The 27,923-nt window shown below is 38.5% G+C and overlaps 1 protein-coding gene across 2 annotated transcripts; it reads right to left on the reverse strand.

The window, feature by feature from the left end:
• Positions 1 to 2,868: 2,868 nt before the first annotated feature.
• TIGAR (TP53 induced glycolysis regulatory phosphatase) lies at positions 2,869 to 27,783 on the reverse strand. Of its 2 annotated transcripts, XM_053557371.1 has the most exons (7): positions 27,659 to 27,783; positions 18,641 to 18,678; positions 16,578 to 16,699; positions 10,503 to 10,580; positions 8,825 to 8,935; positions 7,198 to 7,969; positions 2,869 to 6,904 (listed from the first exon to the last, which is right to left on the reverse strand). In XM_053557371.1, exons 1-6 carry the CDS (start codon positions 27,688 to 27,690, stop codon positions 7,538 to 7,540), a joined length of 813 nt encoding a protein of 270 aa, XP_053413346.1. In that variant the 5' UTR covers positions 27,691 to 27,783; the 3' UTR covers positions 2,869 to 6,904; positions 7,198 to 7,537. The 2 variants fall into 2 exon arrangements, with proteins under 2 accessions (XP_053413346.1, XP_053413347.1); XM_053557372.1 differs by lacking the exon at positions 8,825 to 8,935.
• Positions 27,784 to 27,923: the final 140 nt, after the last annotated feature.

Raw genomic sequence — 27,923 nt, forward strand, 5'->3', positions numbered from 1 at the left:
TAAAATAATATAATAAACATATGAACTGGAATAAAATTATATATAACTATATACACATATACACGTGTAGTATGCCCACATATACATATATACACACAGCTAAGGACTTACATATAAGAACTCCTAATACTCAACAATTAAAAGACAACACATTTTTTAATGGACATTTCACACACAAAGGAAGCAGTATGAATGACCAATAAATACTGTATGTTTGAAAGTGCTCCATATCATTAGTTAAAAAGAAAAAAAAGTTAAAACTTTAGAATGGCTAAAATTTAAAATATTGATACCATCAAATATTGGCAAAGATATGGAACACCCAGAACTCACTGTTGGTAAACATAAAACGCTATAACATTTGTGGGAAAGGTCTGGCACATTTCTTGTAAAAGTAAACATATACCTACACCTACCCTATAACTCAGCAATTCCACTCTAAGATCACTTACCCAATAGAAGTGAAAACATACGCTCACAAAAACTCTTAAGAAAGACTCATAGCAGCTTTATTTAGAATACATCTAAACTGTAATAAGTCCAAGTGTTCAACAGAAGAATAAACAAACTGTGGTGCATTTGTGCACTGGGATTCAATGCAGCAATATTAAGGAAGGCTACATTAGTGATGAAAGACCTAGCACACAGATACTGGTTTCTAACTGACATGTCTACTAAGGCTCTCTCATTCATTTCCAAAAACATAGGGCTCTTTGAAGGAAAGGTGATTCTGGGGTGGGGCAGGGAAAGAATAAGATGAATTTGGAATCTCTTGTTACGGTGGAAAGGAAGGAAGTACGTACAGAATGATGAGACTATGTCAACAGCACCTAAGAGTCAGCCTGAAAGCGTTTCCAAAGGACAAATTTGGGACAATGTAAGCATAAAATAAATAAGGAGAGTACTGCATTATAAGCCACTGAGTAGGAACCTCTGACTTCATACTGATATAAATAAGTAGGGCATAAGGGACAGCTCCCTTAGTGTAGAGTGCCAACTAATAAACACGGAAGCAAAACTGAATCAGAAAATCATTGGAGGCCAAGAGAGTGAGGGCAAGTTTAATAAAGAACTGGATAAATAGTAATTTTGCAGTGGAAAGATTAGGAGATATAACACCGTGTGTCCCCTGACATGATTCAAGCATGGACACATCCTTTTGGGGGTGCTTCTGACAAAAATATAAATGCTAAATCTAACAGTACAACATAAGAACTGGCCCCTTTTTTTTTTAATAACAAGGTCTAGGCAGACAAAGTTCAGATTAAAGGACAGGAGAGACATGACAACTGCATGGAACACACGGTCTTCAATTGGATTCTGGACCAAGAAAAAAAAAATAGCCAGAATGTACACCAATGGAAAAATTGACAAAATTTAAATATGGTGTATGGATTGGATAATAGATTGTATCAGTGTCAAATTTCCTGATTTTTATGTTTATTCTCTGTTGTACCTTAAGACCATCCTAGATTTTAGGAAATACACACTGAAATTTTGCAGGGGAAAAGGGTAGGGTGTTGCCAGGGTATTTGCAAACATTTCAATCCAAGGAAAAGAGTGTGTGCATATACATGATAAAACAAATGGAGCAAAATGTAATGTGGGTGAAGGGTATACAAGAGTTCTTTGCACTATTCTTGCAACTTTTCCATAGGTTTGATATATCAAAAATAAAAGATTATCAAAACATATGCACGCATACACATTATTGTTATTACTCTCTGATATGGGGATACAGGAGCTCAGGGATATTGAGAGACTTGGTCAGCCACCAGAGTATTAAAACCCAGGCCTTGAACTTGAATCCAGGCTGACAACAAATCTTTTCAGCATCACTGCCCTAGCTCATTAGACTTTAATCAATGAACAAATTACCCCCTTAGTCTCAGAGAAAAGAATCTTAAATGTTTTAAGGACTGGTAGTTACCTGTTAGGATGACCTACTTGGTCACTCTGTTTTAAGAGAAAGGAATTCATATCCTACAGACTTCAAAACCTATACTTTCAAATTGATGGGGACCCAAAGGAAAATGAGTGAAAGGCATCATTTGCGTGATTCAGGAAAATTTTAGAAGAGTCCCATTCAATACCCAGGCTGGCGAGTGCTGTGTGTGACACTAGGTGCTCAGCCTGCAGCACTGCTCTATGACATTTCCTGTGTCTGGGGCTGATAATTATGCCAAGCACCCCCCGCCCCCGTGATGGCTAGTTTAAAAAAAATTTTTTTTTTAATTTTTAGTAGAGATGGCGTCTTGCTCTTGCTCAGACTTGTCTCAAACTCATGACCTCAAAGGATCCACCGGCCTCAGCTTCCCAGAGTGTTAGGATTATGGGTGGTCAGCCTGGATCTATTTCAATGAGGTTATGACTCTTCTTAATAGAGATATATAATAGAAGCATTTAATTTATACAAATCCAATTACATGTAAATGTGAATGTGTGTACAGAGTAATAAAATGAACATATTTATCCTACATGGGATGCACAAATATTACATCTCCCGCATGAGCCTGTGCCACAGAAGGAGCTTGAGAGGGAAGCTGTGGACACGCTGCTCTGTCTTGCATCTGACTTAATGTGCTTCCCCTAACATAAGCATGTCACTGCTGAGCATGACGCAGCCCTGACAGAAATTAGTCAAGAGAAAGATGTTAGGCAAAATAGGTTCATAACAAGAAAAATTTAAATTAAAAAGCAATAAAGGGGAATCCACATCTAACAGTGAAGATGCCGAGTATGAGCCATTATTCATTTAAAAAAAAGAAGAAAATGCAGATGAGTGAGTGGCTGAGCAACGGAAAGGACATGAAGACAGGAGACTGGGAGTCATGGCTGGAGCTCCAGGCGGCCAGGGGGCGTGAATATGTAGATACTTTAAAGTCATTTTCTTCACATGGGCGCTCAAGAAACTTCAGAGAAACACGAAAATGCTGCAAAGCCCAAATCTGCACATTCCAACTTGTTTTCCCTCTGTATGTGGTGTGTGTAAATTCATGAAGACACAAAGGCTGACTATTTGGGTCCACGACTCTCTCATCTACTATTTTGTTGAGACTCAAAAACACAGTATACATAAAATCCATGAGATGAATCAGCATTTCTGATTATCCTGTCAGTGGCCAGGAGGCGTGACAGCCTGTGCTTATCCAGATATGGAATATGTAGATACTTGAAAGTCATATGTAGCTGTGAGCCTACTGCAAAGGCTGGAACCGGAAACTTCTACCCATTGCTCCTGCTGGAACTTGGACCAAGCCTCACAGAAACAGACGAGGAAGAAAATGAGTAGGGGAAGCATGGAGGATTTTTAGGGCAGTAAAAATATTCTGTATGGTGGGTACGTGTCATTATACATTTGTTCAAACGCACAGGATGTACACCAAGAAGAAACCCCAGTGTAACTACGGGCTTTGGGTGATAATGATGTGCTGATATGGGTTCACGTATAACAAATGCACCCCTCTGTGTGCGTGGTGGGGCAGAGGGTATGTGAAAAATCACTGGCCGCCTTCTCATTAAGTCTTTAAAAATGAACAAAAAGCAGAGAAAATATTACAAAGGAAATGACAAAGCTTCATTAGATAAAAGACTCAAAAAATGGAGACGTATGATGTTCACAGATGGGAAGATGTCATTCCTCTCTAAAGCTAACCTCAACACTTCACATCGAGGATCTTAGTGTCCCTGGCACTGTCCTGGTCCCTGCCAACCTTGCTGGCCTCATTTCTTGAAGCAGCTGGGCAGCCTGCCGCCACTGCCCCTGCCTCTAGCCTGTGCTCCTACCGTGACCCCTACAGTGTGACCAGAAGGGGGTCCTATTGGTCACTCTTCTGCCCCAAACTGGCCAAAGGTGACCCATCTCACTAGGGTCAAAGCCCAAACCCTTAGCACAGACCACCAGGCACCCACGTGCTTCTCCTTCCCTTCAGCTCTCTGTCCTATCACCTTCCCACATCTCTTGCTCAAAGGGGTCAAGCCTGGTCCCTCCTCAGGACACTCCTTACTCCTCCCACCTCACATCCTGATGTCAGCAGACCTCACATCCTGCAGTATTCTGACAGTCCGGCCCTGCTCACTCCAAACATAGAAGCATTCCGCCTGCCAGGCTGTTTGCTGTCCCTGCCTTACTTTGCCCAACAGCACTGAGCACAATCTGACACGTTATACTATCTTCCCTGATAGAACATAAATCCCACAAGGATGGAGACTTAGTCCATTTTGGTTCCTTGCTACATATTCAGTTTGGATACTAGTTCTCATACTTCTTATAGTAGCCTGGCATATGTGTGCCATGCTCGAGAAACATGTCTTGAATGACTAGATAATTGAACAAATGCATGTGACTCCAATAACATTTGTCTGGAAATTGACCAATTGATTCCGAAATGTATATGGGATAAGGTGCACAAATAGCTAAGATAATCATTAAAATGAACAAGAGGAAGTACTCACCAAGTACTCACCGTACAGATACTCAGTTGCAAAGCCACATGACTAAGTATGTGCCCTGGGAATACAAAGTGAACTAAAACAGAACCGAGTCCATAGACAGACTCTAGCAAATATGGATGTGTGAGGGTATGACAGTGCAGAGTCACAAATCAACTGGGAAAGGAAAGAGTCTTCATAATGACGTTGCATTAATTGTTTCACCCATAGGGAAAAAAAAAGCCTGTAAAACTGAATTCTCACCTTACACTATAAAAAATAAATTCTAGATAATTTCAAGGTTTGACATTCAAAATTTCTCTAAAACTGTAAGAAAAAGGAAGATTAGTGTGTAAGTTCATGGTAGCGACGTTTTCTTAAAGATAAACACCGAAAAGATATATTTGTCTCAAAAATTTAAAGTAAGTGTCAGGTGTGGTGGCTCACACCTATAATCCTAGCACTCTGGGAAGCCAAGGGGAAAGGGTCCCTGGAAGTCAAGAGTGCGAGACCAGCCTGAGCAAGAGCAAGACCCCATCTCTACTAAAACAGAAAAATTAGCCAGGCATGGCAGAGTGAGCCTATAGTCACAGCTACTTGGGAGGCTGAGGCAGGAGGATCTCTTGAGCCCAGGGGTTTGAGGTTGCAGTGAACTATAGTGACGCCACCATACTGTAACAAACTGGAAGATATTTGCAATGTACATAAAAGTCAGAGAACGAGTATCCAGAATAATCAAATTACTCTTGCAACTCACTAAGAAAAAAACAAATAGCTTCAAGGAAAAGCAGATCATGACTATGCAACAGTGATTCACCAGTGAAGAAATATCAGAATTGTCTATATATAGAAATGTCTATATAGGAAAAATGCCCAGACTCATTAGCAATCACAAAAAAGCATATTAAAACAATGAGGTATTTTTCACTGATCAGATTAAGCAAAAAACTAGTTAAGACAGCATCAAGTGTTGACAAAGATGTTGAAAACAGGAACTGTGAACACTGTGAGAAGGGCTGGCTCCTGTGAAAGCTGGAGATGAACATCTTTTGACACGGCAGAGGGAGTGAAGCAAAAGACTGTTCTCTGTAGCGTTGTTTCTGTAAGAAAATACTGCCCATACCTACATGCATCCTGATGGAAAAATAAAGAAAATGTGTAGTATTCATTCAACCGAATACAGTGTTTATAATTAACTAGTTATGTACATATTAACAGAGCCCCAGACATAATAAGCAAAAATAAAGAATACAGATAGCTTGACATTTATGTGCATTTTTACAGGACCAAACAATACCATTTCTTTACAGATACCAGGTGAAAATGTAAATAATACACACCCCCCACACACAGATTCAGTGCCGTGGTCAGCTCTGCAGAATAGCAGGACTGTGAGGACTGGTTAAAGGAAATTCTACTTACATCTAAATATTGTTTCTTTTTTAAAAAAATAAGAAAGATTACTTCTGTATGGTGGGAACATACAGTGGGATATTTATTGTTTGTCCTTTTCCAGTTATTTTTCAAGTCTTTTACAGTGTATGTCCTCAGGAGCTCAAATGCACGCACTGTTTCAATAGTGGTGAAAAGTGGCAGTGTTGGACAGGCCGAACACAGCACGATACTGAACTTTAAATGTGGTTTATATTTTGACTATCTGTGGCTTTAGCCTTAACTGGAAAACTTAGCATTAATCCTCTTATGAGCTGCACTCACACAGCTTCAACATGGTAACTTAAAGTAACTACATAAAATGCTTTATTTAGGTAAGAATTTTTGAAGGACCGATCTTACCTAAAAATTTAAGTTAACCCAACTCCCTCTCTTCCAGTGCCATCTGGTGGAAGGAAGAGGCAGCTTCATCTGTTCCTCCCACAAAACAAGCACAGAGGCAGCTGCAGCACCACTCTTCAGAAGGAAACTCCCTCTCCTTGGTTACTATAGTGTACTATTAACTGTTTACTCTCTTTAAAGCCTTCCCCAAATTAGAAATTCTTTAGCCTATAGGTTAGATAAAAAGTGGATATTTTTCTTTATTCTCTTAGTCAAACTTTTTTTTCCTTTTGGCTTTCTTGGTTTCCACTGACTTGTCTTTGAAGGGATTACTTAGATAAAAGACTGCTCTTTACTATTCTGCTCAGATTCCTTCTTTAATGTTTTTTAATCAAGTAATATTTTAACTTCTTTCCCCTAGACTGTTCTGCAAACATTATCTGCATTCATCCACATCTCCATATTTCAAGGCCTCCAGAATAGCAAATTCCAACAGCTGATTTATATGTGAAGCATTTCAGTGCCACTTTACTTTACATTAACTTATGGTGGCAAACACTTTTAATTAATATAACACATAATCATCATAAATATGTAGTGGGAATTATAATATGCAGTGGGAATTATAAAATTATAATATCTCACAGGATGAGACAGAAAAAAATCAGAATTTACCAACCATCAATAAAATAAGCTAGACCTTTCGGGGCGGCGCCTGTGGCTCAGTGAGTAGGGCGCCGACCCCATATGCCGAGGGTGGAGGGTTCAAACCAAGCCCCGGCCAAACTGCAACAAAAAAAAAAAATAGCTGGGCGCTGTGGCGGGCGCCTGTAGTCCCAGCTACTCGGGAGGCTGAGGCAAGAGAATCACGTAAGCCCAAGAGTTAGAGGTTGCTGTGAGCCGTGTGACGCCACGGCACTCTACCAAGGGCAGTACAGTGAGACTCTGTCTCTACAAAAAAAAAAAAAAAAAAAAAAAAAAAATAAGCTAGACCTTTCAGAAAATAAAAATATCAACATAAAAAGGGGGGAAAAAGCATAGTAACAAACTTATTAATCCCCCACTTGCAATACTGAGTTCCGTCATCCATTTATAATCCAGAGATATAACTGAGCAGGATGGGGAAATTACTCTGAAAAACACCAACTGTACTCAGACAAAATAATTCTAAATGGTTTTCCATTAAAGTTTGATGTGGCTTTGATTCCACTTGAACTTTACAATTGGCTTTTAACAGTTTCCAAATCAGAGCTAGCAGAGAACATAAGTAAATAAAGCCAAAGGCACTCCCTTCAGATGCTCAAAATTCTTAGATTTTGTTGCAGGTTTAAACTTAGTGAGTTTCGGCCACTGCACTTAGATGGTCCTGTAGGTTCATGCAAATGCACTGAATTGTTGGTTTAAATTCTCTTCCTTCCTCAAAGTTTATGATAAAGAGACTAATCCCTGTATTGGGACTGACGGATGCAAGTTCGGATTTGCTCACAGTTGCTGGTAAGGAGCACATGAGGTCAGTCAGAAAGTAACCAAACAGGCTTCTCATGTAGGCACCGTGACTCACAACTAAGACATTGGCTACTAATCCTTGAGCACCGCTCTCTGAATTAAATTCAGAGCCGCGTTTTTTTCCTAGAGTGAGTATCTCTGCCAAAGAAGCTTCCAGACAGTTGCTTGGAGCTCCCTGCGAAAACTGCTCTTTTTGACCTGCTTCTTTCAGAATTAGCTGGCAAAGAAATCCAAAAAAGTCTTTTCCCCGCGTTTTCACCTGTAAGGAAAGAAATACCAGGTGAAATAACCTGATGTCACTAATTTCCTTAAAACATAACTACCGGGATTTTTTTTCAAAAATGCCAACATAAACAACACAAGGGCAGATCCTCACCAGCGTCTATTCATGCACTCAGCAGTTAACAGGCATCAGCAAGTACCCACACCATTTCTACAACTGCAGAATCACATAGGGGAACAAGATGAGTAAGATGCACCACAGTTTCCAACTCTTGACTTCAAAGCACTTGCAGTCTAGTTAGGCAAGTCTGCAAAGTAAACTGGACGCCATAAAGTAGTGCTGACCCGGAACCACACCTGGCTCTTCTGTGCAGCTGGAATACAATGGCAACAAATCTTCCCCTTCTTAAAAAACAATATAAACTCTTTACAAGAAAATTATAAGAAAGAATGAAGGGGGAAGAAAACACCAATAACGCAATTCAAAGCACAACACTCCACAGAAAAACGAGCCTGGTATGATGTCACTCAGAAAGCTGAAGAGGCAGTAGAGGCTTGAAGATTTCATGTTTTGAATTATTTTGCCTCTTGGGTGACTTCCCTATCATTCCTCCTTGAACACCATTCCCACTACTAACCCCACTGCTTCACAGTCCAAGATTTTTCTAGAATTATCATCTAATAACACATTTCCTTAAATCCACTAGCAGTAACAACAGCCAACTTAACAATAAATGAGAAGGAATACTTTAAAAAGGAAAAGAGATACGGTACGTGCAGAACTATTTTATTAACCAAGCAATTTTTCAAACTGGTTAGCTAACATTCAGAAACATCTCATTTATAAAAAGAGCGCGACTTGGGTCATTCTGACCCTGGCAGTGCTGCACACCTCATCTAAGGTCTCTCCTCCGGGTGGTGTAAACGCAGGGCACTCTTCCCCAGCTGCTTTGGCCATGGCCCTCAGCTCACTCAGTGCCTTGCCTTCTGCAACCCCGTATTTCTGCAAGGGTCCAAGAGATAAGAGTGCCTCAAGTAAATCTGCAATACCGGTACATTTACAACGTATTTGTAATACCAATCCAATTTTTAATAGTCACCCCAGGAATAAGCTTAGTTTCCTCCACTTAGATTACCATACCTCCACTGAACTGATAATGGAAATGTACTCAGTAGAGGGCCAAGAACCTCAAAAACACAGTTGAAATCTTGTTTCTGTTTTTTATTTTTATTTTATTATCATTGAATAAAAAACAGAGTCATCCTCTGTAGCCCAGGCTAGAGTGCAAAGGCATCACCATAGCGAACTGCAACCTCAAACTCTTGGGCTCAAGTGATCGATCCTTGTGCTTAAGACCTGGCCTCAGTCCCATGTAGTTAGGACTACAGATGCACATCACCATGCCCAGGTAATTTTTCTATTTTTATTTTTTTTTGTAGAGACAGGGTCTCACTTTACGGCCCTTGGTAGAGTGCCATGGCATCACACAGCTCACAGCAACCTCCAACTCCTGGGCTTAAGCGATTCTCTTGCCTCAGCCTCCCGAGTAGCTGGGACTACAGGCGCCTGCCACAATGCCCGGCTATTTTTTGGTTGCAGTTCAGCCGGGGCCGGGTTTGAACCCACCACCCTCGGTATGTGGGGCCAGCACCTTACCGACTGAGCCACAGGCGCCGCCCAATTTTTCTATTTTTTGTAGAGACAGGGTCTCGCTGTGTTGCTTAAGCTGGTCCCAAACTCCTGGCCTCAAGTGATCCTCCTACTCAGGCCTTCCCAAAGCACTAGGATTATAGGTGTAAGCCCTCACACATGGCCCATTCTCACAGCCAATAATCTGGCTAGTTGAATAATTGGCAAAGTTCAAATTCAAACCCAGATCTTTGTGACTTCAAAGCTCTTAGTTTTCTAGAGTCATTAAGATTGAGCTCAAGCAACGGACACATACATCACAAAAGAAATATAACTGGCCATGAAACATGAGAGATCGACTTCATCAGGAATCAATAAAGTAAAAATATGGCACTGTTCTTAAGCTATTAAAAATTGAAAGATCAAAGAGACATTAACAAAATCAAGGGTTGGTGTGAAAAAAACAAAACTTTCTCCCAGATTATTTATGAGATTATAAATTGAGATGGCTTTTCTAGAAGGCAATTTAATAATATGGATAAAGTCTTAAAAAATGTGCATACTCCACAGTGTCCATTTCTAAAAATGTATTCAATAGGTCTAAAAAGAATTAACGCAAGATGTTTAACAGTTTTTACATCAGTGGGAAATCTAGTTATAACCTAGATGTTCATTAGTAGTAGCTGGTTTACATAAATTATGCAATATCCATAATTTTCACTTTTATTTAAACTCTTCCATATTTTCTTTTATAATTTAAGATGCTTATCTCACAATTTTAATAAAGATGCTACAGATAAAGTATGTAACGGTGACTGTAACATATGTTTGCTGAGTCCAAATCTCTAGCAGGAATGCATTTAATGTCTAGTCATGTGATCAGCTCAGGTGGCTTACCGATAATTTACAGTAAAGAATAATAGGTAAATAAGTTACTTACCCTTTCTCGAAGTCTCAAATCATACTTTACTGTCAGATCTTTACAAAATTTGCTTTTCTCCAAAATGCCACACATGGTCTGAAAATCAAAAAAGACAACTGTTTCTTATAAAAACAATCGCCTTTCACGGTGAAACATCGAAATAATACATGTCATCTCATTGAATAAAAAAGAACTAGCAATAACTTTCCTTTGTAAAAATTGCCTCTCTTCTATACTTCTCATTCTTTTGTCTCTTCACGCCTGATTTTGATATTTTCTTCTATCTTCTAGTTCAGAGGTCAGTGAACTACGGCCCACAGGCCAAATCCAGACTTTCATCTGCTTTTGTCAATGAAGTATTTTATTAGAACACAGCCACACCATTTACGTATGTCCTGCCTATGGCTGCTTTCCTACAGCAGAGCTGGACGGTTGCGACACAGACCACATACACCACAAAACCTAAATATTATTATTCAGCTCTTTACAGAAAATGTTTACTAACCTCTGCTCTAGCTCCTTAAATCTCCATTCAGATGCATCTAAATTGCTGTTAAGACCATCCACTAAGCCTTAATTTCAATTATATTTTTAGTTCTAGAATTTGCATTTGGTTCTTGTTTATTATTTACAATTCTCTGCTAAAACTCTCAATGTCATCTTCCACTCTGTATAAAATGGTTATTTTTAAAGTCTATGTCTCTTTAACACTAGTTACCAGATAACTCCTGTGGCTGTTTTTATGGTCTTGTTTTTATGTTCATTTTTGATCATGTTTCCATCTCTCAAGGTATGTGTGGCTGTTTTTGCTTGACAAGAGACGCTATTTTTGCAAAACTATAGAAATACTTTAAGTTCACATTCTGCCTTTTTTTTTACTCCCTTCCTCACAAATTATAATCCTCGTTTTATATACGTTGTCAATATTTCTTCATATTTACCCATAACTTTACCAATGTCTTTGCTCACTATTCTTTTCTGAAACAGACTTTCCTTCTTGATTTTTTTTTTTCAATTATCAAGTTACTTTAATAACCTATTGTCTAAAACCTCTTCATTTCACCTGCACGCTAGAAAAGGTTTTGCTGGGTATAAAACTCTAGGCCAATCCTTAGTATTTCTCAGCACATTAAATAAATTATTGATAGTGACAAATTTGTTGATAGCCTAACTATTGGTCTTTAGTAGATGAGTATGTCCTCCTTATTCTTTAGATTCTTGCCATTTTGCTATGATAAATGCAAATGAGGATTTCTCTTTTATGCATGCTGACTGGGATTGTTACACTTCTGGGATCTGAGGATTTGTCTTTCAACAATTCTCTAAGAGAATCAACTGTGACCTCTTTGAGTAGTGCCTCTTCCCCATTCTCTCCGATATCTCCTTCTGGAAGACATCAGAACTTTTCATCATGCTCCTCATGTGTTTTAAACTCTCGTATTTCAAATCTCTCACACTGTGCTACATTTAGGTTATTAACTTGTAAGTTAATGGTCACTTCAACTGTGTGTAATCTATAATTTCGTACATCCATTGAGGCTTTTGGTTTTTTGCTTTGTAACTTTTTCCATATTTTAAATCAACTTCATTAAGATACAATTTACGACGACAAAATACTCCTAAGTACACAATTGGCTGAAATTTGACAAATGTATATGCCTATCTGAGTACCACCAAAATCAAAATACAGAAGAATTCCATCACCCCAAAAGATTCCTTTATGCCCATGCCAATAAATCTCTCCCCATCCTGGGTCCAAGCAATCACCAATCTACTTTTTATAACTAACCACAAGGTAGTCTTTTCTAGAGTTTCGTATAAAAGGAATCATGCAGAATGTACTCTTTAGTGTTTGACTTCCCCTGCTTAGCATGTTTCTGAGACCCATCCAAGTTGATGCCTGCGTCAGTAATTCAGTCTGCATTGCTGAGTTGTATTTCGTTGTATGATTATGCCACGGATCACTTATCCACTCACCTACTGATGAATTCACAGGTTGTTTTGGCTATTACAAATAAAGCTGCTATTAAACAACTGTGTACAAGTCTTTGTGTGGACACTTATTCTTATTTGTCTTGGATGAATTTCTGCAATTGAAATTGCTGAATGACATTGTAAGTATATGCTTACCTATCAAACTATTTCCCAAAGTAGCTGGTTCTTTACATTCTAATCAGTACATCCTTTTATATTTTTAATTTTAGCCATTCAAATGTGTGTGCAGCAGTATGGTAGTATTTCACTGTGGTTTTAATTTGCATTTCTGTGATGATCAATGCTGTTTGAGCACTTTTCACCTTTTTACTAGCCTTCCATAAGTCTTCTTTTGTCATGTATCTGGTCAAATTCAACTGTTTTGCTCACTTTACTTTAAAGTGGGCTGTTTGTCAAATCACGGAGTTAAAAACTGTGTTATCCACACAAACACTTTGTCATATATATATACATACTTATAGATGGCATAGGTTATAGATATAATACACTTATTTATAATGTTCTTCCAATCTGTGGCTTGCCTTGTCAATTTCTTAATCCTAAAAAGATCAGGGGCGGCGCCTGTGGCTCAGTCGGTAAGGCGCTGGCCCCATATACCGAGGGTAGCGGGTTCAAACCCAGCCCTGGCTGAACTGCAACCAAAAAATAGCCGGGCGTTGTGGTGGGCGCCTGTAGTCCCGGTTACTCGGGAGGCTGAGGCAAGAGAATTGCTTAAGCCCAGGAGTTGGAGGTTGCTGTGAACTGTGGCACTCTACAAAGGACAACAAAGAGAGACTCTGTCTCTACAGAAAAAAAAAAAAAAAAAGATCAGAACATTTTGATCTGGATAAAATCCAATTCCATCAAACTTTTCTTTCATAGTTCATGTTTTGTTCTAAAAGGTCATAAGGCCTTTCTCCAGTGTTTTTCCAAAGAATTATATATATTATATATATATATATGTTATATATATATCTTTTAGATTTGTTTTATAATCAATTTCAAGTTAGTTTTTGTGTATGGTGTGAAATAAGGGTCAAAGGTCATGTTCTTTCCTATAGCTATCCCATGTTTCATCATCGCTATTTAAAAGACTGTCCTTGTTCCACTGAATTACTTTGGTACCTTCTTCAAAATTTAATGACAAAAAAAAAGTTAAATAAATAAAATAACAACTGACTATATAAGTGTGGGTCTATTTCTGCTCCCTCAACTTTTGCATTAAAAAAAAAATTCTTTAATTCACCCTAATATTTTAAACATATTTTCACTGGGTATAGATTTAGAAAATTCTTAGTCATTATCTCTTCAAAAATGTTTTCTAACTCTTCATATTCACCCCACCACCACTTCTCCCCTTTGTGTTTGCAAAGCCAATGAGCATCACTAGGTTGCTTGATACTGTCCCACATTTCACTCGGACTCTGTTTCTTTTCCCCATTTTAGTCTTCTGGGTTTTTTTCACAGTTGATTTTAGAAGCTCTGTTGCCATGTCTTCACATTCACTGACCTCTTCTTCTAAAGTACCTACTCAACTCCTATCTAACAAAATTTATCATCTTAGAATATTGTATTTTTCATCTCTAAATCAATTTGGTCCTTTTTAAGGAGAAAATATTTTTTTTAATCTTTCATTTCTCTCATCATTTTCCTCTAAGATTAGTTTAGCCTCACCTTTAAGGTGTGATCCTTCTGGAATTTCTACTATATGCTGTATGTATTCAACAAAATCTCCCCACTTTGGTGAGAAATCAAAGGATTCCCTTTCCTGTGTGAGGAATCTGCTTACCTCTCTCCAGCGATTGTTCTCTACCCCGAATTGGTGTTTTACCCGGCCTCCTGCAGTTTCACTTTTTATACATGTACACACGAATAGTCCACCAAGATTTAAAGGGCCTCTTATATGTATTTCTAGAGTTCTTTTTCTGTCCATCACACTCATGAAGCTTAGTTATGTATTTTTTAAGTTAACCTCCTCAAATTCCAAACTTTGTCTTCTCAACTCACTGAAACCACTGAGCTCTTTCTGGCTTCCCCCTACAGAGGCTGGAAAACTATATTCCTATGTTCCACTTCATTCAGGTGTCACAGTGCCCCAAATCTAAGGTCTGAAAATAGTTCTTTCAGACCATATTATGTCATTTTTTCTAGTACTTTATGGGAGGAGGTAAAATGCCAGCCTTTTTATTCCCCCTCTTTCTATTGAGTTTTCAGAAGTTGATTTGGTTCTTTTCTAAAGCTATGGGGTCATTTCTATAGTAATATGTTCCCTAAAGATATTTCTAACATGTCTTCTCTTTCTTTATAGTAATATAGTGGGCATTTTTTATTTTACCTGTTTGTTTGTTTTACTGTATCTGGTAATTCTAATACCTAATGTCTTTGTGGGTTTATTTCTCCTGTCTGTTGTTTCTGCTGGCTCATTCTCATGATACCTTATTTGTATTCTTGTTAGATATTTTTTTGTAAGCTACTCTAATTTAAAAATTACAAATAAAAACAAATCTGGAGGTACCACATTACCAGACTTCAGGTTATGCTACAAGGCTATAGTGATCAAAACATCATGGTACTACCAAAAAACAGAGACATAAATCTACGGAATAGAATAGAGAACCTAGAGATGAACCCAGCCACATACCACCATCTGATCTTTGATAAACCAAATAAAAGCATACACTGGGAAAAAGAATCCCTATTTAATAAGTGGTGCTGGAGGAACTGGTTAGCCACATGTAGAAGACTAAAACTGGACCTGCATTTCTCACCACTTACAAAAATTGACTCATGCTGGATAAAAGATTCAAATTTAAGACACGAAACAATGAAAGCCCTAGAAGAAAATGTGGGGAAAATTCTGGACAATATTGGCCTGGGAAAAGATTTAACGAAGAAGAACCCAGTAGCAAAGGAAGCAACACCAAAATAAATAAATGGGCCGTGATGCAGATTAAAAGCTTCTGCACAGCTGAGGGCACAACAACTAAAGCAAACAGACAGACTTCAGAATGGGAGAAGATGTTTGCATGTTACGAATCTGACAAAGGGCTGATAACTAGAATCTACAGAGAACTCAAACTAATCAACAAGAAAAGAGCATTCATCAGTGGGAAGAGACATGACTAGATCCTTCTCCGAAGAAGACAGGCATGTGACTAACACATACAGGAAAAAATGCTCATTGTCCCTAATCATTAAACAAATACAAATCAAAACCACCTGGAGAAACCACCTAACCCCAGTGAGAATAACCCACATGACCAAGTCCCAGGGCTTTAGATGCTGGCAAGGATATGGAGAGGACTACAAATTTACACAGCCTCTATGGAAGGAAGCACAGAAAATCCTCAAAGAGCTAAAAGTAGACCTTCCATTTGATCCTATAATCCCATTGTTAGGGATCTACCCAGAAGTAAAAAAAATCATTTTACCATAAGGACATTTGCACTAGAATGTTTATTATAGCTCAATTCACAATTGCCAAGATGTGGAACCAACCGAAGGGCCTATCAATCTATGAATGGATTAACAAACTGTGGTATATATATACCATGGAATACTATTCAGCCATAAAAAGATGGAGACATCACATCTTTTGCATTTACCTGGTTTGAGTTGAAGAACATTCTCCTTAGTAAAGTATCACAAGAATCAAAAAGCAAATATCCAGTGTACTCAATACTAATATGAAACTAATTGATGAAAACTACACACATGAGAGAAAAACTGAATTAAACTCAAGGAGTGGTAGAGGGGTGACGGGAAAAAAGAAGTGGGAAAGGGAAGGAGGGAGGGGGTTTGGTGTGCTCTCACCCAATGGGCACAATGTAAGGGTATATGGCATACCTCCTAGTGAAGGGCTCAACTACAACTTGGACTTTACCTATCAAATGCCAACAATGTAACTGAACCATTTGTACCTTCATATTAATCTGAAATAAAAATAAACAAACAAAAAACGATGAAGTAAAATGAAAAGAAAAAAGTTCAGAGGATAATGAGGTTTAGGTGTGATGTTTGTTTATGATTTAATTCCCCACAGACACTGGTAGATTTTTCACAATTACACAATTGTTGAGACTTTTGACCCGTGAGCCTTGACCCTGACTCTAAACTTACCTGCTTTGTTCTCGTGAGGTCACTGGAGAAAGCATGAGTAAATTTTACATTACTCAGAAACACACCAGTAGCAGTTGCTTGTTTAAATCCAGTTTCTGAAAGAGGTTCATCTACTCCTTGCCCTGTGGTATTAAGAAAAGGAATAATATTCACTTGGAAGAGGTAACAATTTTGAAACTTGCATATGCCTATAAAATAGCCTCAATCCATATAAAAGCAAAATTTGTACATAAAAAATTTATAGAATTTCAAGTATTAAAAGATAAATTAAGTACCACAATAAGAAATTGAAGCTGTCCTACTCAAAAATCAATATTAGGTCATACAAGCAAACTAGTAAATTTAAAAAATTAGCCAAATATATAAGATTTGAAAACAAATTCAGGACAGTTATTTGATATATAGCTCTAATCCCAACAATTACAGAAAATATATTTTTCTTAAACACATAATGGAAAAATTGTAAAAAAGGACTGTGTTCAGAAATTTCAAAGACGTATTATCAAATAAACCATAATGTAAGAACGCCAAGTAATTAAGTTAGAAGTCAATTAAAATACTTAGTGCTGAATGCTTATGAAATTACCACATTTAGAATTGTGGGTATGCAATAAAAATGGTACTTAGAAATATATAAGGCTTAAAAGCTTAAAAAACAAAATAACTTCAAGAACTAAGCATCTACTTACAAGGTCAGGAAGAAAACACAAAACAAACCTAAAAATGAGTGTGAACACAGAAACTTTAGTTTTCCAATGTCAGCTTCTTATAAAATGAGACAAATGAGCAATAGCAAAGGACAGGTGGCAAGGGCCTTCAGTCCAAAGAGTGACTTGGATGGGGCACATGCCTAAAATAAAAGGTTCACTTAAGCATCAGACCAGTTAGTCTGCAGAAATGCAAGTCAGGCACACCAGGCGTGAAAAATCAGCAAATCCCAGAAGTCCCTAACCAAAAAAAGCAAAACTAAATGCTTTTACAATCACATCACGTAAATAGCATGTCTAGCCAAAAGTTCACACAAGATATTCTTAAAAAGCTAGACTAGCTGGCTCACAGGGCAATTAAAAGATTTGAGTCCAAGTTAACAGAACAAGGGAGAAGAATCTCTTCAGAATAAATAACCTTATGTGAAAATAGGAGTTCTCTTTTTAAACCTCTTCTTTATTACTACTAAAATTAAAAGAACTATCTTAGCAGCCAGTATACTTCATGTATTCAAATATGAAATCATTTTAAATTTAGACAGTTATATTTTAAGACACTCAGACCCAATATAGTTCTTTCATCAGCTGACCAGGCCACTTTGAAGCCATACATAAAGGATAATCTGGAGAAATGTTATTTACATCCAGTTCACTTACACAGGTTTGTTTCTCTTGGTTACCAAATGCTCTGATCATACATGAGATATTATGAAAATTTTGAGATGCACAAAAATCAAGAAACATAAAACCCACGTGGATGGAAACAAATGAAGCCCTCCCAGCCACAATGATAAACCAAGCAAGTTGAAACTTGCACAGGTGAGGCTCGGTGCCCTTTGCACAGTGGTTACAGCACTGGCCACAACATACACCGAGGCTGGCGCGTTCAAACCCAGCCCAGGTCAGCTAAACAACAATGACAACTGAAACAAAAAAATAGTCGGGCACTGTGGTGGCGCCTGTAGGAGGAGCTACTTGGGAGGCTGAGGCAAGAGAATTGGCTCAGCCCAAGAGTTTGAGGTTACTGTGAGCTGTGACGTCACTGCCCTCTACGAAGGGCAACATAGTGAGACTCTGTCTCAAAAAAAAAAAAAAAAGAAAGAAAGAAAGAAACTTGCACAGGTGAATCAGAAAGGGCACTGTTGACTGTGTTTCTCAGAAGTGAAATGACGGACCATAACACAGTCTGTCTCAAAACTTCCATAGTGACTGCATATTTCTGTGGTTATGTTGGTTTAAGTCTGCAATCCCAATCCACAACAGAGTGCTGCTCCCAGCCCTCTCCCCCCACCCAAACCAATTAACTCTTGCATCACAGTAGGGAGAGAGCTAAAATAACATTCAGAGTATACCAACCTTGAAGTATTTTCTCCTTGTTAAGTCTTGTTTCTCCACTAAAATAGAAAGAGGGGGAAAAAATTTATTACCAAATTGTTATTTTGAGAGGAGAAAAATATCAGCAATGAAGGGTAATGAGATTCCTAAAGATATCATATGAATCAAGTAATATACTTCATAATCTAACCTGTAAAATACAATTTATCCTCAACTAATACTGGCAATTGTCTCCTCTACTGATGAGCTAAGCATTTCAAACTGCCCTAAATTAAAATGTCTAGATCAGGAATCACTCCTAACAGAACTGCAGGTGGAAAATCCTACTAAAAATCTAAATACTGTGTATATTCTATTTTAGTCTAATAACCTTGTTAAATATATTGACGAAAACTACTTTCATAGGCATCAGAACCAAAGGACAAATGTCATTTCATTCATGCTGCACTAAATGAGCAAGTGGAAGGGAATCGGATGAATCAGGAAGAAGGTGCACAAACCTTCAGAATCCCCCGCCCCCTTCTCCTAGTTCCTAGGTCTTCTCAAGCTGCTGTTTTGTAGTACAGACAACTATCCTGCAGACCAACTGCATGTTGAACTGAAGTTTGGGTACTACATTTTCAAAAATTAACAAAACAACCCAAACCAATCTGAAGCCAACAGAAGGGCGAAAAGACTGGAAACCTTTTTCACAAAACAGTGGGGGCAACTGAGGCCGGAGGGGAAAGGAAGTACCCAGGCAGATGGGACAACAGGGTAGACTCACAAAAATGCAACCATCAAATACATCAGGCGTCCTCAAACTTTTTAAACAGGGGGCCAATTCACCGTCCCTCAGACCGCTGGAGGGCTGGACTATAGTTTAAACAAAAAAAACTATTAACAAATTCCTATGCACACTGCACATATCTTATTTTGAAGTAAAAAACAAAACGGGAACAAATACAATTCACACCGCTTCACGTGGCCCGCTGGCCGCAGTTTGAGGATGCCGGAAATACATGGAAAGGAGAAGCAAGGAGAAGTCAGCTCAAATTTTTTGTGCTCTAATTAAATGCTGACTGACCCATACCTAGGGATATCCACCTGGTAACAGAACTGCTAGGCCATGAGCATGCAGATACTCAGTGTTAATTAGGTAATGCCAAAGTGGTTACACCAATCTGTACCACCATCTCTCAGTGTGGGGGGCCATCCTCACCAAGGCTCAATAATGTAAGTTTTCGATCTGTGCCTATGGTACCTGAATAATTCATCTCACTTTGATTTTAATTTGTGGTTTCCATGGTTACAATGGAGTACGATGGCTTCTTTGTTTTTAAGTGAACTATTAGTTTAAAATAATAATAATAATGATCTGACATCGGATTGACTCAGATCAAGAAAGAAACTCTATCAGACCTTGCAGTCAGAATCGCAAACTTCACAAACTTGAGTCTTTGCCTAGAACCTTTCTTCTTGTTTATAAATACAATTGTTGGCCAACCACTGCCTACACTGATGGTTTTCAAACTAAAGTGTGCATCGGAATCACCTGGTGTACTTATTAAAACAGATTTCTGAGCATGGCTAACAGATTCTCATTCTTTAAGATCCAAAGTCTGGCTGTTTTAGGTAGTCTTCCCGCCCTGTACTATTCCCCATCTACCTACTTCAGTTAAGTGCCCCAACTCTGTGCTCCATTTTACCCTGGCACCACCAACAAAAGTTATTGTCCATATGCTATTATAACTGACTTTTTAGTTTTATGTCTACCCTGGCTCCAGTTCCTTAAAGGAACAGACAGAGATTCTATCTACCTTAACATGCCCAGTACCTAGAGAAAATCTTGGAAATAACAGAACTTTAGTGAGTGTACTTTGGCTACAGAGGGCCATCTGAAAATAACTATCAAAATAACAAATGTGTTTACCCTTTTATCCAATAAACCCATTACTGGGAATACCTATATTCGCCTATATTTAAAATATTTGCTACAGTAATATTTCTTTTTATTTTATTTTATTATTAAATCATAGCTGTGTACATTAGTGCAATCATGGGGCACCATACACTGGTTTTATAGACCTTTTGACAATATTTTCATCACACTGGTTAACATAGCCTTCCTGGCATTTTCTTAGTTATTGTGTTAAGATACAGTAATATTTCTTTTTTTTTTTAATTTTAATTCATTATTATTTTTATTTATTTATTTATTTATTTTTTGCAGTTTTTTGACCAGGGTTGGGTTTGAACCAAGATATAGTAATATTTCTAATAGCAACAGACTATAAATAACCAAATGTCCATTAAGAGGCAATTAATTTCCTTAACTATGGCCAAAAGAATCATTTTTTAATGGTTACATTAACAAATAAACAATGGTATAGCTTCCTAATAGAGTAATATATGTGTTTTTTAAAAGAGAAAGAGGCTGTATGTGAAAATAAGGAAAGATCACCAAGAAATATGATCAAGTAGAAAAAAGTGAGGTGCAGAAAAATATAAGAAGAATGCTACTTTTGTATAAAGGAGGAAAATAATAAACATTTGGATCTGCATAAAGGAACACTGGAATGATAGACATAAACTAATGAACACAGCCACCTCTGGAGTGGAGTAAAAGGAACAGGGAGACTATGGAGAATTTTGATTTCTAATATGTGGATATATTAGCTTAAAAAATAAATACGTAGGCTCAGCACCTATAGCTCAGCAGCTAGTGCACCAGGCACATACACCAGGGCTGGCGGGTTCAAACCCATCCGGGCCTGCCAAACAACAATGACAACTACAACCAAAAAATAGCCAGGTGTTGTGGCTGGCATTTACTCCCAGCTACAAGGGAGGCTGAGGCAAGAGAATCACTTAAGCCCAAGAGTTTGAGGTTGCTGTGAGCTACAACACCACAGCACTCTACCAAGGGCAAAATAGTGAGATTCTGTCTCAAAAAAATAAAAATAAATAAATGCATAATTGAATTTACAGAAGTACTTATGCCTTGGTAAAAAAACGGTATTACTGATTTGCCATTATTATCACTGTTGTTAATATTAATAAGATTTTTCTACACTCCAAAATTCACTTAGAATCTTATAAAATGGATACAAAAGAGAACATTACACTCTACCATTTAGACCAGGCGTCCTCAAACTGCAGCCCGCAGTGAAGCGGTGTGAATTGTATTTGTTCCCCTTTTGTTTTTTACTTCAAAATAAGATATATGCAGTGTGCACAGGAATTTGTTCCTAGTTTTTTTGTTTAAACTATAGTCCGGCTCTCCAACGGTCTGAGGGACAGTGAATTGGCCCCCTGTTTAAAAAGTTTGAGGATGCCTGATTTAGACAGATAAAGCAGAAGCCTATAGGGGAATCTGCCATTTTTAATCTAGAGAAGTTTTCATGTGTTAGATTCGCATCTTGTCTCAGCCTCACAATCTTGCTGAGACCAAGAATAAAAGTTTAAATACATAAGTAACATCCTCTTGTGACAGTGGCTTTGTAGCAGTTAAATTAAATTTGGTATAAAGCTGCCTCCACGTGTAGCAAGCTATACCCTAACTTAACATGCAAATAAACCACAACCTAATTTGAGAATATATTCTTATAATAAGAAAACAAGTCTCAGCCAATCATAGCAGCTCACCTTTCAGCCAATTATGAGCTGCAAAGTGCTCAAACATGTCCGAATAAGGCAAGCACAGAGCTGTAACCAATCAGGCTATTTCTGTGTTCACTTCCTTTTTCTGTCTATAAATACTGCCTGCCCACTTTGCCAGGTGAAGACCTCTTGTGCTGCCCAACTCATGGATTTTATTTCTTTGCTCGCACTCTGCTAAGTTTAATTTGTCTGAAGTTTTTTTGTTTTTTTTTTAACACAGCCAATTCAATTTCCAGCAGAAGCCAAAGAAATACCCTCATTTTATAGATTTAAAATCAGCAGGGCAGGGTGGCTCACACCTGTTAATCCCAGCACTTTGGGAGACCAAGGCAGGAGGACTGCTTGAGGCCAGGAGTTCCACATCATCCTGAGCAATATACCAAGACCTTGTCTCTACAAAAAAAATAGAAAAATTAACTGGGTGTGGTGGCAGGCACCTGTAGTCCCAGCTACTTGGGAGGCTGAGACAGGAAGATCACTTGAGCACTGGAGTAGAAAGCTGTAGCCAGCTATAATTGTGCCACTGCCTGGGTAACAGAGCAAGACCTGTCTCTTTAAAAAAAAAAAAAAAGGGGGTGGGGGTAGACAGGGGTCATGAGAATGAACAGTTTTGCTACCCCAAAAAATCATGTAATAGCCACGAGAAAGTCCAGGTCTTTATAAATCACACACATTCAGCAGAGATGATTGCTTTTTGTACCTGTGCTGAAAAGATTAGTTCAGGATTTGAATTTAATCCCAATAGCTGATTTTAAAAAAGATTAGACTGTCAAAAGATTATTTTATCAAAAATGGAATCCCAGTAATTTAATAGCTTTATAAAGGTATATCCTACCATCTAAAAATTTTCAGTGAAAGGAGAAAAATAGCTGTGATGTGATGAAGGATTTCATTTTACTATAAGTTGATAGAGACTACTGCTGACATGATAATAATATTATTAACAATGACTGGCATTCACTCTTGGTTCTAACAGGCGTATCTGCCTTCAAATCACTTTATAAATATTACAGAGTAGGAACCCAAAAATAGAATTTTTTTCCAGAAGCTTTAATAAATATTTAGTATCACAGCTTTTATCAGCTTTATGGAGAGGTTTATATAAATCCTTGAAAGTGTTTAGTTTGTTTTGGGAGAAAGGAAAGTAGATGGCTAAAATAGTTTTACTATTAATCTACTTCCCTTAATCAAGTTTGACTTCTGATATCAGCTGAGAAGGTGGAGGGAGCTAAAAGGTCAGAAGGATGTATTTTAAAAGAGTCAAGAATAACACCATTTTCAAAATCTGCAACATGATCCACTTCCAAAACAGAAAGCCCGACTCTGCAGGAATCCAAATGCTAATGCCAAGAAGTTGTCTTATGACCAGCCATTTATAAGCCCTACAAATATGCATCATTCATTTTGTAGGTTACTGCACTGTTCTTCACTTAAAAGATGTATTTTATTTTTTGTAAATCTGGATTCATATTTTGGAGCATTTCTTTAAAAATCATGCAGAAAGCTTAATTTCCCTATTACGTCCTTTTAAGAAATTCAAATTCAAGGCGGCGCCTGTGGCTCAAAGGAGTAGGGCACCGGCCCCATATGCCAGAGGTGGTGGGTTCAAACCCAGCCCTGGCCAAAAACTGCAAAAGAAAAAAAAAAAGAAAGAAAAAGAAAGAGAGAGAGAAATTCAAATTCAGCAGATAATACTCAGCTCATCACAAAAGGGAGACAAATTATGGGAAATTAGTATACATTTGAGGCTAGTTTTCAAAGTAGATATTCTTTAGTGTTCATGACAAACTTTCACTAGATGGTTTGGGAGGGAAAAAACTTGTAAGATACCCAATTTATGATATATGTCTTTAAATACAGATCAGTTCTAGTCACAAAGGCTCTCCCCAATTGATCAACCTCATACTGAGGAAACAAGTATCACACTAACTTCACAGTTTCATGTATCTCCATAAAAGGATTAAATTACAGATGTTCTAATATTATTTTGCTTGCTTTATTAATATCCAGAACAATGATTAGCATTTTACAAAAGCAAGTAACTTCCCACAGAGGTGCAGTAAGAAAAATAAATCAGTTATGCTATAAGTAATTTTACTAATTCCTCACCTTTAAGTCATTAAATGTAAATGTAAGTTAAATTTAGTTTACAAAAAAAAATTTTGGCTCGGCACCCATAGCCCAGTGGTTACGATACCAACCACATTATACTGGGGCCAGTGGGTTCTAACCCAGCCCAGGCCTGCTAAACAACGACAACTACAACAAAAAAATAGCCCAGTGTTGTGGCAGGCACCTGTAGCCCCAGCTACTTGGGAGGCTGAGGCAAAAGAATCGCTTAAGCCCAAGAGTTTGAGGTTGCTGTGAGCTGTGACACTATGGCACTCTAAGAAGGGTAACATAGTGAGACTCTGTCTCCAAAAATCATAAACAAAATTAAAGTTTTGAGAGCTGGTTAAAATGGAAGTGAAATGGATAGTTTTGCAGGTGATGAATTACAAACACCAACAAATAACATTTCAAGGAACCAGGGCCATTGATAGTGTTTTGTATGTAGGTGAAGATAATGCCAACCTACCTATGCTAGAGTTTTCAACAATGCTGTGCCATAAGATAATGAGAAGTTAAGTTTAATAATGATAATAGACTTGAATTTTGAAATCTTGGGCATTCTATTCCAAAACCAACACACACTGGCAGTTTCAATTAAAAGTACGATGAAGAAAGATGAACACACAGTAACAGCGTAGGGCTCAAAAGATTTTGCTGGACTTACAGAAACTGCTTTAAAGTTTTCTCCCATTATCTGAACAGGTAAAATTATTCGACTCTTTGAAAGTCATTAAATTTAACTGTAATTATATTTGAAATGATTTCCTTTCCTAAAAGAATCACCATTTTTTAGCTTTGACAGCTCTAAAGGCAAGAAGAAGGATGGTCCAGACAGGAAAGCAGCAAAGCACAGCCCTACTGGTTATTTCAACACTCTCACTCCATTTTCCTAAATCTAAAACAGAGCAAAACAAACTATTCTTATCACTTCTCACAATTATATTAGGAGAATAAAAAGTAGCCTTGAGCTCATGCCTATAATCCCAGCACTTTGGGAGGCAAAGGTAGTTGAACTGCTTGAGCCCAAGAGTTTGAGACCAGCCTGGGCAACAGAAGGAGACTCTGTCTCTACAAAAAAAAATTGAAAAATTAGCTGTGCATGTTGGCATGCACCTACAAGCCCAACTACTTGAGAGGCAGAGGCAGAAAAACTGTGTGAACCCAGGAATTTGAGGTGGCAGTGAGCTATGATCTGGTCACTGCACTCTAGCCTAGGCAATACAGCAAGATTCTGCCTCAAAAAAATAGAGGAGCCTCAGAAATGGCTGGTGATATTCAAATAAGTTACAAATATTAGGTTTTGACACAATAAAAAGAAGGCAAAAGGCAGTGTGAGTGGTTAAGTTGTGTTGGTTCAAATCCTACCTCCTCAACTTGCCATGTGACTTTTAGCAAGTTACATGACCACTCTGTCTCAGTTGCCTTACCTGCAAACTGAGGATATCAGTCCTTATCTCAAACAGTGCCTGGCACATAATCACACTTACTAGGACTTATTTTGTTAAATGATACCTATGAGGGCCTCCACAATCAAGCCTTGTTAAACTGCAGGAAAAGAATAAAATACACATTTTTATCACTGTTGTCTATTACAAATCTAAACAGGAATCATTTTACTTTTCAAGGGATGCCTTAACCCAGATTTCCTACAACTTCTGAGTTTCAAATAAATGTCTGACACTGTGCTGGTTGGGTTGGGCATCCAGGAAGTGCTCAGAGGCTGGAAGAAAGAACTCTCAGGACTCTAGTTCCTCTTCTGCTACCAATTAGCTATATAACCTTAAGTCAGTCAAGAATTCTCCCAAAGCATTCTAAAAACAGAGAGGGGTGGAGAGAAGAGAGGAAGCATCTAGATTTCTAATTTACTTGTTAAAATCCCATGAATCCTAAAAGGAGAATTTCAGATGATTCCCAAGATTATCTTCCTATAAAGGAAGCAGAGGACAGAAAAGATAGCAGTTAAAAGTCACCTTGACAAGGTTAAATCATATAAGTGCCCCTTGTAAATTCCATGAAGGCAGAATTGGTAAAATATTTATCTCTGTGATCCATATTTACCTGCCAGTACACTGGCACATAGTAGCTACTCAAAATGCTGGTCTGATAAACTATACATCATATTTGGGAATCAACTGAGTTCTTATTAAAGCTGCCCTTACAGAAATACCCATACAAATTATTTTATCTTCAGGTATATTTTGTTCCTTCTGTTGTACCATGCACCTTACTTTTCCTCCTTTTAATTCTCACAATAATCCAGTGAGATAGGCATTATCATTACCTTCATTTTGTATATCAGGAAAAAGGTCAAAAAGTCGGTTACTTAATTGAAAATTCAGGCTACCTGGCTCCTGGCTGTAGTACAGAGTCCAAGCCAGCTCTATCCTAATTGAAAAATCTGTACTCTTACTCACTCTGAATTTCTCCTTCTCAACACTTGGCAAGTATGTGTTGAGGAGGAGAAAGTTAAAAGACACAAAGACATATCAGCATTCAGCTCTACGTAATCAGTTATGATAATAAAACATTTGTTCGGAGTGATGCAGTCTGGTGAGGCCAGGGCTGAAGCCCTTCCCTTTTTTTCCCTCTCCTAGAACTGTAACCTCGGGGAAGAAATAAACCTTAAACAGACGCCAGTGAGACTGCCTGAGGAAACAAAGGGGAACAGCAAAGACGGAGAGAGGAGAGAGCTGAAGGTAGCCAGCATTTAAAAACATAAGCTATGCTGCTCGGGAGGCTGAGGCAGGAGAATCACGGAAGCCCAAGAGCTGAAGGTTGCTGTGAGTCCTGTGACGTCATGGCACTCTACCCAGGGCGGTAAAGTGACACCGTCTCTACCAAAAAAAAAAAAATCAGCTATGGCTGAGCAATTCTGTAAACTCTGAGCATTCTGCCAGGGAGCAAAAATAGTGCACCGAGAGCTCTGGGGATATGGTTGTCTTTCTTCCGTTTGTGCTCAGTCACTAAGCTAGGAACCTTGATTGATTTACTCCTCTGGAACTCACTTTCCTCATTTGAAACACGGTACTGATGATGTCTAAGACCCGCCGTCCGCACGAGGGTCTGTTGAGGGTCTCGTATGCGCATAGCCCAAACGAAAGCGCCCTGGAAACAGCCCTTTCCAAGCCGACCCTCCGAGCGTCGAACCAGAGGGGACCGGAGGGGATGACAGATGAATGCTCCTTTCACTCCGAAACATACTCAATGGAGAGGAGAGAAGAGAAAGAAGACAGGAGGGGAGGAGAGGGAAGAGAAAAGAAGGCAACCTGCGACAGTGATACTCACTGCCGGACAACAGTTAGAGCGAAGCGAGTCATCTTCCTGGGGCCGCTTCGGGTGCCTGCGCCGGCACCCCGCCGCGCCGCTCTTCTTCGGAATCACCTCCCCCACACTACTTCCGCCAAGCTGCCGGCCGGCTTCGCCGCCATAGGTCGAAGAAGCCCTGTGCGTCACCTTCCAAAGGCCAATCAGAACGGTGGAAGGCCGACAGGTCGGAGGAGACTGGGAGCAATGAGGCACCGCCCAGGACTAGGGCGCATGCGCTCCTGCG

This window comes from Nycticebus coucang, chromosome 12, assembly GCF_027406575.1.
Source record: "Nycticebus coucang isolate mNycCou1 chromosome 12, mNycCou1.pri, whole genome shotgun sequence".
NCBI lineage: Eukaryota > Metazoa > Chordata > Mammalia > Primates > Lorisidae > Nycticebus > Nycticebus coucang.